The sequence below is a fragment of the Protomyctophum bolini genome (genome assembly GCF_963924005.1).
Source record: "Protomyctophum bolini genome assembly, chromosome: 1".
Classification (NCBI taxonomy): Eukaryota; Metazoa; Chordata; class Actinopteri; order Myctophiformes; family Myctophidae; genus Protomyctophum; species Protomyctophum bolini.
In genome coordinates this window covers 39,301,712-39,316,661 of record NC_137862.1, presented here as the reverse complement: position 1 = coordinate 39,316,661, position 14,950 = coordinate 39,301,712, and the positions used below count along the sequence as shown (strand labels likewise).

At 44.7% G+C, this 14,950-nt stretch overlaps 1 protein-coding gene across 1 annotated transcript; it reads left to right on the top strand.

The window, feature by feature from the left end:
* The first annotated feature begins 3,133 nt into the window (after positions 1 to 3,133).
* On the top strand, positions 3,134 to 13,321 carry dldh (dihydrolipoamide dehydrogenase). Its single transcript, XM_080767594.1, has 12 exons — positions 3,134 to 3,637; positions 3,801 to 4,103; positions 4,863 to 4,923; positions 6,055 to 6,312; positions 7,755 to 7,815; positions 7,961 to 8,091; positions 8,421 to 8,590; positions 8,757 to 8,973; positions 9,089 to 9,262; positions 9,651 to 10,404; positions 10,639 to 10,873; positions 11,326 to 13,321. The coding sequence occupies exons 1-12, from the start codon at positions 3,584 to 3,586 to the stop codon at positions 11,329 to 11,331; spliced, it is 2,424 nt and encodes an 807-aa protein (XP_080623720.1). The 5' UTR covers positions 3,134 to 3,583; the 3' UTR covers positions 11,332 to 13,321.
* Positions 13,322 to 14,950: the final 1,629 nt, after the last annotated feature.

The following is a 14,950-nucleotide window of genomic DNA, read 5'->3' as shown; positions in this document are numbered from 1 at the left end:
AGAGAGAGAGAGAGAGAGAGAGGTAGCTTGTACAGACAGGCATGAGAGGGTCTAGAAATGGTTGTATAGTTGTAGGGGATAGAGCAGGGAGAGTTGCCATTTGTGAGTTCGGTGTTGTGATATTTGGTGAGCAGATGGCCGAGGCCTGCGGAGGAGGAGGGGGGGGGTGCACCCCTCCCACCCACCTCCTCCAGAGGCGTGTCCTGTCCTCGCGACCCTTCACAAATCACACGGCTCTCCCTGAGGGGCTCGCGACTCACCGTTCAATGAGAATCAATGGGAATTACGACGCGAGAGAAAGAGATGAATGGACGGCGGGGCGCGAGACCTCTTCCTTTGTTCCTTCATGTGTCACAGCAGAGAGAGCCGCGCGCGTAGAGGCCTACACAGTACACACACACACGCGCAGCGGCGCGCGCACACACACACACACACACACACACACACGCACACACACGCGCGCGCGCACACACACACACACACACACACACACACACACACACACACACGGACGAAGACAATAGAAAAACACTTCAGTTAAACAATCTACCTCCAGTTAAACAATTGATCTTCCCTCATACTGACACAAAGAAAACACGCGCGCACGTACAAACGCGTGAAAGCAAATACTTTTTTTTCTCCAGGGCACAATCACACAGAAGAACCACGCGGCATAAATTATGTGTGGTTTTCCGTTTTTTTAGGAGTTATCATGATCTTGGTGCTGGGGAACAGAAAGGGTTGGTTGTGTTGGGTGTGTGGGGGGGTTCTGTCACGCTTTGCTGCCGTAATCGGAAATGTGTGCCACGTCATGGTGATGAATGACTGATGGTATAGCCTCTATACTTTATATTGGCCTAATCCAGGGAGTGTGTAGGCTATAGGAGAGAGGGTGACAGCACTGGGGATACGAGTTGAGATGAGTGTAAATAAATGAAAGGCTTCAAGAGAATGCTTTTACACCGCGCCATATAGAAATGGCGAGAGAGAGGGCCTGAAACTAATCGACTGGTTAAAATAATCGAACAGCTCTAAACATTAGCATAATATAGGCTATATATCTCAACAGGCTAAAGGCTGCAAGAAGCCCCATGTGCACTTATATCGTAAAGCATAATCAGCGCATGCTCTTCTTGTTCCGAAACCGTTTAAGAGTGATTTGAAGGTCAACCATTTATTGGAGAAACAGAAAAACTGGGGGAGGCTAACAGGTTAGGACAATACAATAAATGTGGTGTGGTGGTACGTGTAGAATATTGTCTAGAAAGTTTTTGGCTGTGAATGAAAGCCCTTTGGACCAGTGGTTGTCAAAGTGGGAATCTATGCATTCCGGGCGGGTTCTCCTCCGGGGTCCCTGCTAAATTTAGAGCATCCAAACTCAGTTTAACCACTTTAACCCTGGCCTATCTATTTGAAAATAGGCCATTTATAAGGTCAGAAACAGTCCTCAAGTCATGCTATACAAGTTGTGAGCAGTCCATACAAGAAAATGTTATGAACCATTTTAACAACTCAAATATTATTGTGTATGGTGCTTATAGGATTTCAGGCCAAATACATTGACATTATCAATCAAATGTTTGAGAAATAACTCGTCTACTGCATGCTTGCTTGGAGTGGACAGCAATGCATAGCAACCTAGGCCTATAGAAGTTGTGACGCTGCGGCATGCGTGGGCGCGCGCCAAATAATGCGACGACTCAACTTCAATTAGTGATGTTAATTAAGACTTGGACCACCCTGCTCCCCTCGCTCTCCAATATATAGGCTGCCCGTGCGCTATAATGCTTGTGGGAGATGTGCCTATTACACGAGCAAATTTCCATATAGGCCTACATCAAAATGTCCTAGATGGAGTGCAACAGTCAAATCATACAAGTGTTGCCTGTTTGACGTTATAGCGCGGCAGCGCCACATAAAGCCTTCTTTTTTTCTTTTCTTTTTTTTACAGATTGTGCACCGTGTCGTGTGCATGTGGTTCTCTCTCCCTATCTCTCTCTATCTAACTCTCTCTGGTGTTGCATTTATTGTGAGAGAGCAGGTGCTGCCGACTGAATTACCATACAGCTGAAAGCACAAAAAAAAAATTACTCCCTCCTCCTCCGTCACCCACCGTCCACCATCACAATGTGCCTTAATGACAGCCACGCGAGTGACACACACCACCACACACAGCTAGGTCTCTTTACTGCCCCAGCCAGAACTGCGGTAAAACATATCAAATACACAAGCGGTGAAAACTGATAGATGAAACGAACGTGGCGATAACGACAATAGGATAGGGCAGGGAAAACAAAACAAAAAAACAAGCGCAATCCATAAAGTGGAATTGTAGCCGCCCGTTACGCACATTACGCACAGTGACATTTCAACAGTTTTGTCGTTTTTTAGCGGAAAAAAAGGGGAAAAAAAGAAGCATGAATAGGCTAAAGTCTAAATCTGAGAACGGTTGGGGTAAGAAATGAGAATAGCTGGAAAAGTGGGATATATGTGTCGGGGTGTTGTTGTGATCATCATGAGAAAACCACAGCATCGGAATGTTGCAGAGCAGATGGTCGCTATAACCCAGTTGGAAAGGCTGGCTCGCTGGCAGGCTGGCCCGGATAGTTTGTCTGAGGGACTATACCCGGGCCAGCCTGCCAACTACACGCCTAGTCGCCTACCGTTCTAACCACGATGCTACGTTACGTATAGGCTATACAACTCTATCTCTGATGTCATATGATGCCGTAATGTTTAGGGATTTTGTCCGGAGTTTAAAGAATTTGTCGGAACGTAAATGGCCCCTGCAGTCCATTTATATTGTGGAAGAGCCTGGCATCAGGCAAGGGGGTTGTTGCACATTTAACAGCTCACTGGCCATTTGGTCTGCCCTTTGAGAGAAAGAGAGAGGGGAGGGGGGCGGTTTAGAAAAGTGTGTGTACCCCCTCCCCTAGCTCTCTCTCTCTCTCTCTCTCTCTCTTTGTGATGGTCCCGGGGCGGACTTGTGGTGGAGGGAGGGAAAGGGGAGGGGGGCTCATTTGCATCTTATTACCCTTTGCCAGTGCGAGCCCCGCCGTATAAAACCGTCGGCAGAGGTTGAGAGACACATGAGACACACACACGCACGTTTACCGAGAGAGACAGACGCGAGGAAGAAAGGAGACTTTTTGTGTAAGATCAATCAAGTGGAAAAATAAACAAGGCTGTCGATAGACGTCTCTCCCTTCCTTCTAGCGTGCTTCGATATTATTTGGAATTATTTTCTCCGCAAGGAATTTCATCCACATTTACCCAAAAAGGATTCCGCTGCTGGTCTGATGAGGATTACTTTCTACACTGTGTAAACTTATTTCTGTGCGCTCGCGGTATCTCTCATGGCCTACGGAGGAGCAAAGAGACGCATCTTCTCCAGGAGCCCAAGAGTTCAATAACGTCTGCTGAACCTGTCCTTGGCTTTCATTGAGTCGACACAACTCAATATATACCTTGACTCTGATTGCAAAGTGGAAACATTGAAAACTTTCTCCATGCTTGTTTGAGACAGAGGAGCACTGACTTGTGGAACTTTCACTGCTTGCTTCTTGACGGAATTGTCGACACAATGGGACGCCTGTGTCTGATCCTAGCTGTCACTTTCTCTCTACTCATCTGCCAGGTAAAAAAAAAAAAACAAGCTCGAGTGATTTAGGCTATAACTGCTCTTCATGTTTATCAGTTAGTTAAATTTGTGAAAAATGAATCGAACTCCAAAATTAAAGTTTATAGTCTATACCTTTGAACAATATCAGAGCTCATTATGTTTTGTGTTATTTCTACAGGTTTTGTGCTCTGGGCTTTTTGAGTTGAAGTTACAAGAGTTCCTCAATAAGAAAGGGGTGCAGGGGAACGCCAACTGTTGCGCCAGGGGCTCTGCGCCCCCACAGGGGTACCAGCAGTGCGAATGCAAGACGTTTTTCCGTATCTGCCTAAAGCACTACCAGGCAAACGTTTCGCCCGAGCCTCCCTGCACATACGGCGGATCTGTGACGCCCGTTCTCGGCTCCAACTCTTTCCAGGTGCCCGAGACCAACGCCGAGAGTTTCACGAACCCCATCCGGTTTCCATTCAGTTTCACATGGCCGGTGAGTGGACATCCAATCAGCCATTATCCTATATAAATAGGGCAGCATACATGTAGACTATCTGTGATATTGTGTTCATTTTAGAGCACTGCCAATATAGCAGTATAAATCAATAGGCTATATCCTATTAAATGTGATCAAATGTCCCCACTTGATGTACATGAATTTTTCAGCCTAATTATCATCTCATCAGACATGGGTGTTGGGTGGGTGTATTATGGAAATGTGTAGTACTAGTAGCCTAATAATAGGGGTTATATTATTTCTGACATAGTAGCCTAACAGATGCCTCCCAACTCGCCACTAGTGAGGGTCATTGTCAACAGAGTGTGAGAGGGTCTATTGTAGTGTTTCGGTGCTCTTGGACAGGATAAGATGGGGAGGGGGGCTTCCCCCAAACGCTGCTGCTTCGAATAGGGGTGGTGGGAAATTTAACATCCTCCGAGTTGGCACATCATTGACAGCGCAGCGTGAAATTCCGCCTCCTTTGGTTTTACGACGGCGTTGGTGTGAGAGGGTTGCGGAGGTGTAAAAGTGGATGCAGGTAGTTGCCCCTATTAGGCCCCTAATCAACACGGTCGGGGAATTAGGCTGTGTGTGAAGTTTATTGAGAAGCCCTCCTATTAGCCTTCTGCTGCTGTGCGGCAGCAGCTAGGCTCCAGGCAGCAGCAGGCTGCTCCCTGGCAGCTGTTGTTCTCTCCCTCTCTGTCTCTCTTTCTTGTGTCTCAAACGTATTTTTTTCCTCCCCCCCCCCCCCAGGGAACGTTTTCACTGATCATTGAGGCTCTGCACACGGACTCCCTGGACGACCTGACAACAGGTGGGTGGCAGAAAGAAAGGCTGACCAGCAGTCTTAATAATGAGTGGTGTATGCCATCAAGTCTGGTTCCCACTAGTGCTCACTCATTTTCATGTTGCTGGAAAAAAAAGTCTTCTTGCCAGTAAATAAACCCTAAATGCTGTGTGAATAAGTGAAAAAAAAACCCCCAACAAGATACACATTTTAAATAATTGCAAATATTAATTGGGTCACATGGTTATAATCTGTTCACATTTAGACTAGACACATTAGAAGGCCTGGTAACCCCATATGACTCTGGCAGGCAAGAGCCCATTGAGAGCTTAATGAGTTTTGGCCACTGCAATGCAATGTGAGGGTGTTCTAGGTTCAAGGTTAAGTTTATTATATCCCAAATTGGACAATTTGTGCTGCAGAAAAGCAGATTAACAACACTGTAATACACAATAAACATATAACAATAAAGACAAGCATAAGCCAAACACAAGAACCAAATCATAATCATGTCATCATAATTCATGTGTCCACTCAGCACGACAATAACAACCTGAGTGTGTGTGTGTGTGTGTGTGTGTGTGTGCGCGTGCGTGTGTGTGCGTAACACTCCACTTGGTGTATTTCTGCTCTTCTGTAAATAACTTTCAGTGTTTTGGTATTGCCTCGTTTGCACAGCAGCACATGCATCAATCTTGGCTCCAAAATTGAATCAGTGTTTATTTTCTCCATAATATCACAAACTGACTAACACTGAAAACGTTAATATATATAATTGGGATTTGTTGTCCTGATTAGGAATATCGTCAAAACAGCAATAGTTGGTATTGCAGGTCTAAAAACAAAATGCCTAACTGGTCTCCATCCCATGTAACGTAACTGAACACTTAACTCAATTATGTATTTAATAATTTGCCAACAAAGCAGTGCCATGCATCTTACTTAACCACATCAATGCTCATGTCCCAATTCTGGGCATGTACGGTAGGCAAAGATTCCACGAAAATAGCTGCAAAGCATTGTGAGCTATATTGGCTATTATTTTGGCTCATTATGGCTTATACGATGTAAGCCTTACATGATAGCGGCCCCTAGTAGTGAATAACTATAAAGTATTAAATAAGTAGTACTAATGAACAGTGTTGTTGACTCTTCCAGAGAACCCAGAGCATCTGATCGGCAGGGTCACCACACAACGCCACCTGACGGTGTCGGAGGAATGGTCCAAAGACCTGCAGTCAGCCGGCAGGACGGAGCTGCGCTACGCGTACCGCTTCACGTGTGACGAGCACTACTACGGCGAGGGCTGCTCTGTCTTCTGCCGCCCCAGGGACGACGCTTTCGGACACTTCACCTGCGGCGAGCGAGGAGAAATCATCTGCATCTCGGGCTGGAAGGGAGCGTACTGCACTGAACGTGAGTATTTAGTAATACAAGAAAGTAACTACTGTACCTATAATTATTATTATGTGGTGAGGGGTAAAGGCATATTCATACTCCAGTATTTCGGTGATGAGGTGACCGTCGAAAAGGTGATCACCTCATCGCCTAAAACTGGGGTATGAATAGGCCTTAAGATGAGGCATGTTACTGACATGTACAGTGTGTTGACGTGCATGCAAACTAAGCTAAATGAGGCACACTACTCAATAAAATCACTATGGTGGTTTGTTTTTACTTATATATAAAGATATATAGTTATCGGCCACCCAGGGTTTACATACGTAACTCAATGATAAGATAAGTTATTAATTTCCAATAATTAAATATATATATATATTTTATCAGTTTCAAAAAATGTTTTGGCTTAATTGGCTTAAAAATGTATACAACAGTGAATCTATACTTTCTTCTTTTTCTTTTTTTTTTCTTCTTTTTTTTTTTACACTTTACTGACTTTTAGAAACGTTTCAGGCCCCTAATGCGGGGCCCGTGTGCAACAGGCGTCAGTTAGTTATCCCCGTAGCAGCAGCAGAGGCCTCCATTCTAATGAACCATGGTGGCTCCTCAGTAATTCACATGCCGCGTGCCTTCCATTAGACCACTGGGGGCCTCCTCGCTGCAGCCCTCCTCCCCGATTGGCCGAGCGGGGGTTCTGCATTGTTGTGATTGGGGCTGGCGATTGGCTGAATGGGATTGTGTATTGTTGTGGAGGGGGCAGCTGCTCGGTGAGAGGAGACAATAGAGCAGCTGTCTGGTGGTTAGCTCCACACAGGCCAGCTGGCCCTGGAGGAAGGAGGAGGGGAGTAAGGAGAGAGAGGAGGAGAGCACCAGTTAAGGAGGAGGAGGAGGAGGGGGGGGGAGTGAGGAGAGAGGAGGAGAGCACCAGTTAAGGAGGAGGAGGAGGGGGGGGGGAGTGAGGAGAGAGGAGGAGAGCACCAGTTAAGGAGGAGGAGGAGGGGGGGGGGGGAGTGAGGAGAGAGGAGGAGAGCACCAGTGGAGGAGGAAGAGAGAGGAGAGGAGAGGAGAAGAGGGGCCAAGGGTGAGAAAAAGGACTTCTGACCCACAGTCAGGGGGGAGAAAGAGTGCTTTGTGTGGAAACCTTTTGTGCTAGAGAGCAGCCGTGTTAAAGGAGAGGGCTGGTTGGCTGGTTATCCCCTTGGTGACCGGGGCTGCAGTAGCCCTGTGGACAGCACGATCTTGGCTAGACTTTCTAAACTCATGTTTTGTTTCAAAACAGTCCTGTCTGACCGTTTCTGCTCTGACCCGCACAGAACCAAAGTCCTGGTTGTATTACACTATTCATTATAGGTTCCAGGATGGGACCCAAATTCACTTATTTGAATCTTGCTCCTATCAGTTGTCTTCCTAACACTACGGTTCCCAGGATTCACCTTTCTGTATCTCCTTCTCTGCAGCAATCTGTCTGCCTGGCTGTGATGAAGAGCATGGCTTCTGTGACAAACCTGGAGAGTGCAAGTAAGTCCCTACCCACTTGACATCCGTTTAGCACTGTGTTAACTGCATATCTGGGAGTCTTGTTCAATTTGAAAATAAATGTCAGTGAAAATAGTGTGTGACTGACTGTAGCTATTTACTGATGGAATCTATTGTTGTGTTTTAGGTGTCGCGTGGGATACAGTGGGCGTTACTGTGACGACTGCATCCGTTACCCTGGCTGTCTCCATGGCACCTGCCAACAGCCCTGGCAGTGCAACTGTCAGGAGGGATGGGGTGGGCTCTTCTGCAATCAGGGTGAGTTCACAAAATCAGGGCAACATCACAGGGTCTCATAATGAACCCTCAAATAGATCTTGGAATAGCCCTGGGACCGATTCACACCCATTGAGTCTATCGTTCAAGGTTCAAAGTTCAACATTGTCACATGTTGTGTACAGACATGAGAGTAAAACTTACGTTTTGGTTTGGCTTCCTTCAGACAATGCAGCAGCATAGATAACAGCAACAGAATAATTGTAAAAAATATATATATTTCAAGAAAAGAAAGAGGGCTAAAAAGGGCAAAAAGAGAATAAAAGTGCATAAAGGATTTATGCTAAACCTTTTTGTCTTTCTGTTTACAGATCTAAACTACTGCACGCACCATAAACCTTGTATGAATGGAGCTACATGTACCAATACTGGCCAGGGCAGCTACACCTGCTCCTGTCCCCCCGGATATGCCGGTGCCAGCTGTGAGATCCAGGTCAACGAATGCTCTGGGAACCCCTGTCATAATGGAGGCAGCTGCTCTGTAAGTCCTGAAACACATTCACAGTAAATCCCAGTCACAGTCACCCCGAAATTTTAACTTGAGACAAAAACGGAATGAACGGATGGATGAATAGATGAATCGATCGATCCCCATAGCAAGAATCATGTCACTAATGTTGTAATTTCTCCCCTCTCTCCCTATATAGGATCTGGACAACTCGTACAAGTGCACCTGCCCACCTGGTTTCTATGGCAACAACTGTGAGCTGAGTGCCATGACCTGTGCAGACGGGCCCTGTTTCAACGACGGGCGTTGCGTAGACAACCCTGAGGGTGGCTACTTCTGCCAGTGCCCCACGGGGTACGTCGGCTTCAACTGTGAGAAGAAAATTGACCACTGCTCATCCAACCCCTGTTTTAATGGTATGTTAATATTGTTCTCTTCACATTATCTGAGTCATATACTGTATGTATTGGATACATATCTGTGCTATAATTTGCCAAATATCTAACTCTCTTTCTCCGTCTCCTTTGCCAGGTGCAGAATGTGTAGATCTGGTTAACTCTTACCTGTGTCAGTGTCCTGAGGGATTCTCAGGACCTAACTGTGAAGACGTCCATGTTGTTTCTGGGGACTGTCTAGCCTTCCCTTGTCAGCATGGCGGGACCTGCCAAGAAGGAGCCAATGGCTACACCTGTAACTGCCCACCAGGTATAAAAAAATATATATTTATCTTTGATTTAAAAGGGTGGCTACAGATCACTGTTGAGGAGATTATGTTGCTCCTGACCAAAAGTCTATGCACAAACATGCAGCAGTGAGCCATAAAAGTATTACACCAAAACCAAACATTTTGTAATGGCATGACCATAAATAAACAAAATTATATTTGCCATCCTGACTAAATTCTAGACATGTTATTTGTTCTATCAAGTGAAATTTAATCAAACTATAATATAACTTTTAGCAATGACAAACATTAGTCATATAACACTTAAAAGTAAATGCTCTAGGATTAAACCATAGAACAAATCATAAAAAAGTTAAATTGAACTGTAGAACGTTAGCAGTAAATTAACTTTCTCTGCTCATCCAACAGGCTACACAGGCAGGAACTGCAGCTCCCCAATCTCCCGCTGCCACCACGGTCCCTGCCACAACGGGGCGACCTGCCACGAGCGCGGAGGCCGCTACGTGTGTGCCTGCACGTCAGGCTACGGCGGTCGCAACTGCCAATTCCTCTTGCCGGAGGCTCCAAGGGGCCAGCCGGTGGTCGAGGGACCAGACCGTCGCTATTCTTCACCAGAAAATGGTAACGACGACTACGAGGAGAGCGACGACGACGCCAGGTTCCCCTGGACAGCCGTCTGCGCCGGCATCTTCCTGGTTCTCTTGATCCTGATTGGCTGTTCAGTGCTGGTGGTCTATGTTCGGGTCAAGCTACAGGAGCGCCACCACAGCCACCACGGTGACAGTGTCCACAGTGACAGCCACGAGACCATGAACAACCTGACGACGGCCAACAACTGCCTCCGCAGCGATAAGGAGCTAGCTGGGCCTGTGACACTGACGGCGTCCGTGAAAAACACCAACAAGAAGGTGGACTACCATTCTGAGCTGGCCGGGTCATTGGGTGGGCTCAGTGGACTCAGTGGGTTCAGCGGACTGAGTGGGTCTGAGATTAAAAATGGGTTTAAGACTCGCTACCCTAGTCTGGAATACAACCTGGTCCACGAGCTGAGGCCGGAGGAGCTGTCTCTTTGTAAGGAGGAGGAACAGGGTGACTTGGTGGCAAGATGTGACACTGTGGATGAGTCTGATGCAGAGGAAAGACACAGGAAGAGACTAAACAGGTACACAGCTCAACAAAATATATAACATAGTATGTTACGAATATATTAAAGAGGTACACACGTATGTTTTAAAGGCATTTTAAACCATATATGCATTAAATCTAAGCCTAAGCCATAGTGACATGTGAGCATCTTATATGAATATCACATCACATCACAACATAAAATTGTGCTATTTTCGTACTTTCTTTATAAAGGATGTCAGTGCTGACCTTCCGTTCTGTATTTCCACAGTAATGCATCAGAAAGGCATCAAGCAGAGGAGAATCCATGTTGCAGCGACAGCAAATATCAGTCAATATCAGTCGACCTGAAGTACAACTCAACGACTGACGTTAAACCTCCTTCGACCAACAACGTTAAATATCACTGTTCCACTGACGGTCAATACCAGTGTTCCACGGACACTAAATACCAGTCGGTCTACGTCCTCTCTGAACGGAAGGATGAGTGCATTATAGCGACAGAGGTGAGCTTCGCCAACAAATCAACAACCTCACACCATTTTAACCCATTTTGACCTGAGATCAGATTCTAAAATTGTCTTCTGAATCCTGACAGTTTTTCCTGTCAGTCGTTCTTTGATTTTTCAAAAATAGCAGATCTACAAGCTCGTAGCGCGCCACTCGGTGGCACGCTATGAGCTTGTAGATCTGCTATTTTTCAAAAGCTAAAGCATAACATAATACTAACACCAAAAGGGGTTCCCGCCCAAAATGGGTTTTAATCATTCACCTAACAGTCACACACAAAAAAAGAATCATCTGCCTATCAGTACAAATCATAAAATTTACCACTCTATAGCTTTGTACAAGATCATTAAAGTGAATAAAATGTCATGCCATGAACAATGCTAAAACTAAACAAAGAAATACAGCAAATATACAAGAATTCTAAACAAATTATCCTTTTGCGTTCCAGGTATGATACCAATGTACCAGTCCAGACCATAACGGATCAGGACGGTGTTATCTGGTTAAAGCCAGTCCAAACCAGCCATGAGCAGTAGAGCTCACCTTGTCTCCAGGAGGTTTTACTCCTGCCGTTTGCTGCTGCTGCCTCCCTGCTGCTGCTGTCATGGAATCTCACAGTACTGAGATATACTGGACGACCTAAAGTACCAAGAGAGTGTTCAGTTAGTACTGCCTTAGTATGGACTCACTGCTGCACTAGTACAATGGATGAGTACTGGGACAGTTTTGATCACCGAGGGACGTAGGTCTAATGTTGACCCAGTACGGTGGCCCAAGTGCTATAAGACTTAGTACTTGTATAAACGTGAACACAGAACTAGTACTGAAATGCTACCCAACCAGTACAATTGATGAATGCTGGAGAACGGATGAAGAACTACTGTGCTCTGCTATCTCAAGGATGGAGTACACGGGGGACTTAACGCTTGTACCAGTCCAGAGTCCTGATTTAGTACTTATCTTGTGCTGCGTCAGCCCAGAAGTTAGTACTGAATGAATGCAAAGATGAGCTCCGAAGGCCATGAAAAATAATCTTAAAAACTCTTTCATTCTGAAGAATGGAATACTGACTTGGATGTTGACAAGTTTTATTGTAGTACCTTTGGAGTACTGATTGAAAAAACTGTGTAGTACCTTTGGAGTACTGAGAACTTAAGTACTGTTATAGTACAGTACTGTATACTGTTATGTGCTGTGGTTTACAGTGTGTGTAGTGCTGCAGTGCAGAGCGTATAGTGTTAACCATGGTACACAGCAAAAAAACAAACACTATAAGGATCCATTCCTACAGTGTAGAAATGCTGCAAAGTAATCTTGATATGCATGGAGGAACACACAACGCACATCGCCCAGCTGGTATAGCCTGACCACTCCTTGTGTGATCTTCTGGCTGAATGGAGAACAATGGATGGACTTCTGCAACAGACACACCTGTAGCTCTGCGATGCTGCCAGAGACTCTGTTGGCTGAGCTGGCTCTCAGTCAAGAATAAAGTAGACTAGAAAAGAATAGAGGACTCCAGTAGTGACTGCAGATTGATCCGATGTGGATCTGTTGGGCCATACTGGCCCCTGACCCCCCTAGCTGTTGAGGCACAGGGACATGTTTTAGGCAGTGTATTGGGCAACATTCCTAACAGCAGGGAAATAAATGAAAAACCGCAACAAATCGATCAAATTCTTAGGAACAAAATTATTTCCTTTCTTTTCAGGATTTCAGGGCTTTTTGGAAACCCGACTTCCCTCCCTTCTATTTCCTGCTTTTCTTCTGTCCTGAGTCCTGACATTCCAGACATTTTTCTGATTTTATGTAATGAGTGCAACACAAGCAGCTCCTTTGGCAAATGTTGCTTGCTAGCATTGTCTAAGAAGTTGTTAAGTGCAACATTGCCCAAACTCTGCTGTAGTGTTTCCCAGAGGACTTTGCTGAAATGGACTAGTCTAACTGCCAATACCTCATTGCACTATGGAGGTGTGTGTGTGTGTGTGTGTGTGTGTGTGTGTGTGTGTGCGTGCATGCGTGCGTGTGTGTGCGTGCATGGGTGCGTGCGTGTGTGCGTTTTGTATGAGTGAGCGTGCAGATATGGTCATGACTGCGTGGTGTTGATGTATGCACTGCCCATTCCCACCCACCATCACTGCCAGTCTTCTGCTATTGGCCAGTGGACGTACAATGATGCTCATCCATTGGTTATGAAATGCTGTCCATCATGTTTTCCTTATATTTTTGTTTCGCTAATGTAAAAAGAGGATGTATTCTTTTAATTTAAGTTGTGTAATTATTTGTGTTCAGCTCATTTTTATGTTCAGTTTGATATAATTTAAGTTTGATTGTTGTTGTTTCTATTTGGCAGATAATGTATGTATGTAAGTACGTATGCATGTATGTATGTTAGGCACTTGTGACCACTGTGACTTTGTTGTATTTAAGAGAAGAGTCGTATGTACAGAGCCTGTTGTTTTTATTACTGGAAAACTGCAAAATGTTTCCAAAATAAATGATGAATGAAACAAAGAGTTTACTGTTGAATTGTCATATTTGTGACATGTTGGTCATACTCACTGATGATATCACTGAAAAGACTACTACTACTAGCATAATTGCTGTCCAGTATTATTTTAAAGTATTTTACAATAGCAGACAGTGTAAGTAAGTAAGGTTATCAACGTTTGGATCAACTCAAAGCACTGGGGCACACAAGGACAAGGCTACATGCAGCATCTCAAGTCAAATATAATCAAGCCAGTGCTAGCCTGGCTTGGCTCAAGGTAGAAGACACTGAGCGTCGCAGTCCCTCCCCCTTTCATGACGACGCCAGGCCCAGGAAATAGTTCAAAACGTATTTATTTAAAGACCTTTTAAGCGTTGTACGAAGCCAACTCTTGTCGTGACAAATCATGAAAACAAACACAATATCTTGGACCAAACAAAGAAGAAAAACAACAAAAAAAGTGTTGTAACCTGCCGTTTTCTTCTTCTTTCTACGTAAACGTCTTTAAATAAATACTTTCTGAAAACTCTATGAGGAATATGAACAGGGATTTCTTTTCCGGGTCTCTCGAGGGGGCGGGACTGCGACGCTCTATAGTGCAACATCTTTAAATGGTCTGGTCTTCTAGATAGATACTCAGATGATTAGTATACCCAGATACCTGTCCAACTTCTAGTCTAGAGTGAGTGATGCCTTCGGGCTTAACACCAGCTCAACTGAGCTCGGAGGGGAAATGCATTCTCCTACAATACGGAATTAACTACCAAGACCCATTCAAGATCTCGACTTATACCCATTAAAGATCTCGACTCACTACCTAAACTCAAAACTAATATAAAACAATGGCTGACCTAAAAATACGAGTGAGCAGTTTTGAGCAGTTTAACTCCTTGAACACCTTGGTAGTTGATCCTCTGCTCCACCTCTCATTCCTCTGTAAAGTTGATGGTGAGTTTTCCGCCAATGTGTATTTTATTTTATTCTATTTATGTATTACTGATGAATTGAGTACAATGGGCCACAATATTGTTATCCTCTTAGCATAACCTTTGACTGCGCAACCTGTACTGTTAACAAAACGGCCAATAAATCAATCAATTAAAGCTGAACCCTAACCCAACAGGTTGATTCTGGCACAATAGGTCTATGTATGGACCCAAAACAGTTGAGTTTGTTGCTACCAGGCAGTGTTGTTTTCGTCGACTAAAACTAAGACAAAAAATGTTCGTCGACTACCTTTTTCCACTGACGTAAACTAAATGGAAACTAAATAAAAACTAAGCTATGATGACTAAAACTAAGACTAAATATACTGACAATTTCATCAACAAAATAGAAAAAGTGCCCTTCTGGGCACAGGTTTCCACCAGGAAGATAGTGTGTGTGTGTGATGTTTGGCAAAATGTTTAGGAGTAATATAAACATGTTTTTCTGTTTGTTTTTTGCAACAATTCTCTTCATTTTGTTGAGGAAATGCAGAGCCAGATTACTCATAGCATCTCTGAGGATAGAATTCTGGATGAGCAGGACATGTGCAGTATTTTGTACAACACTTTGGAAGGCAATCTAGCCAATCAGTGTA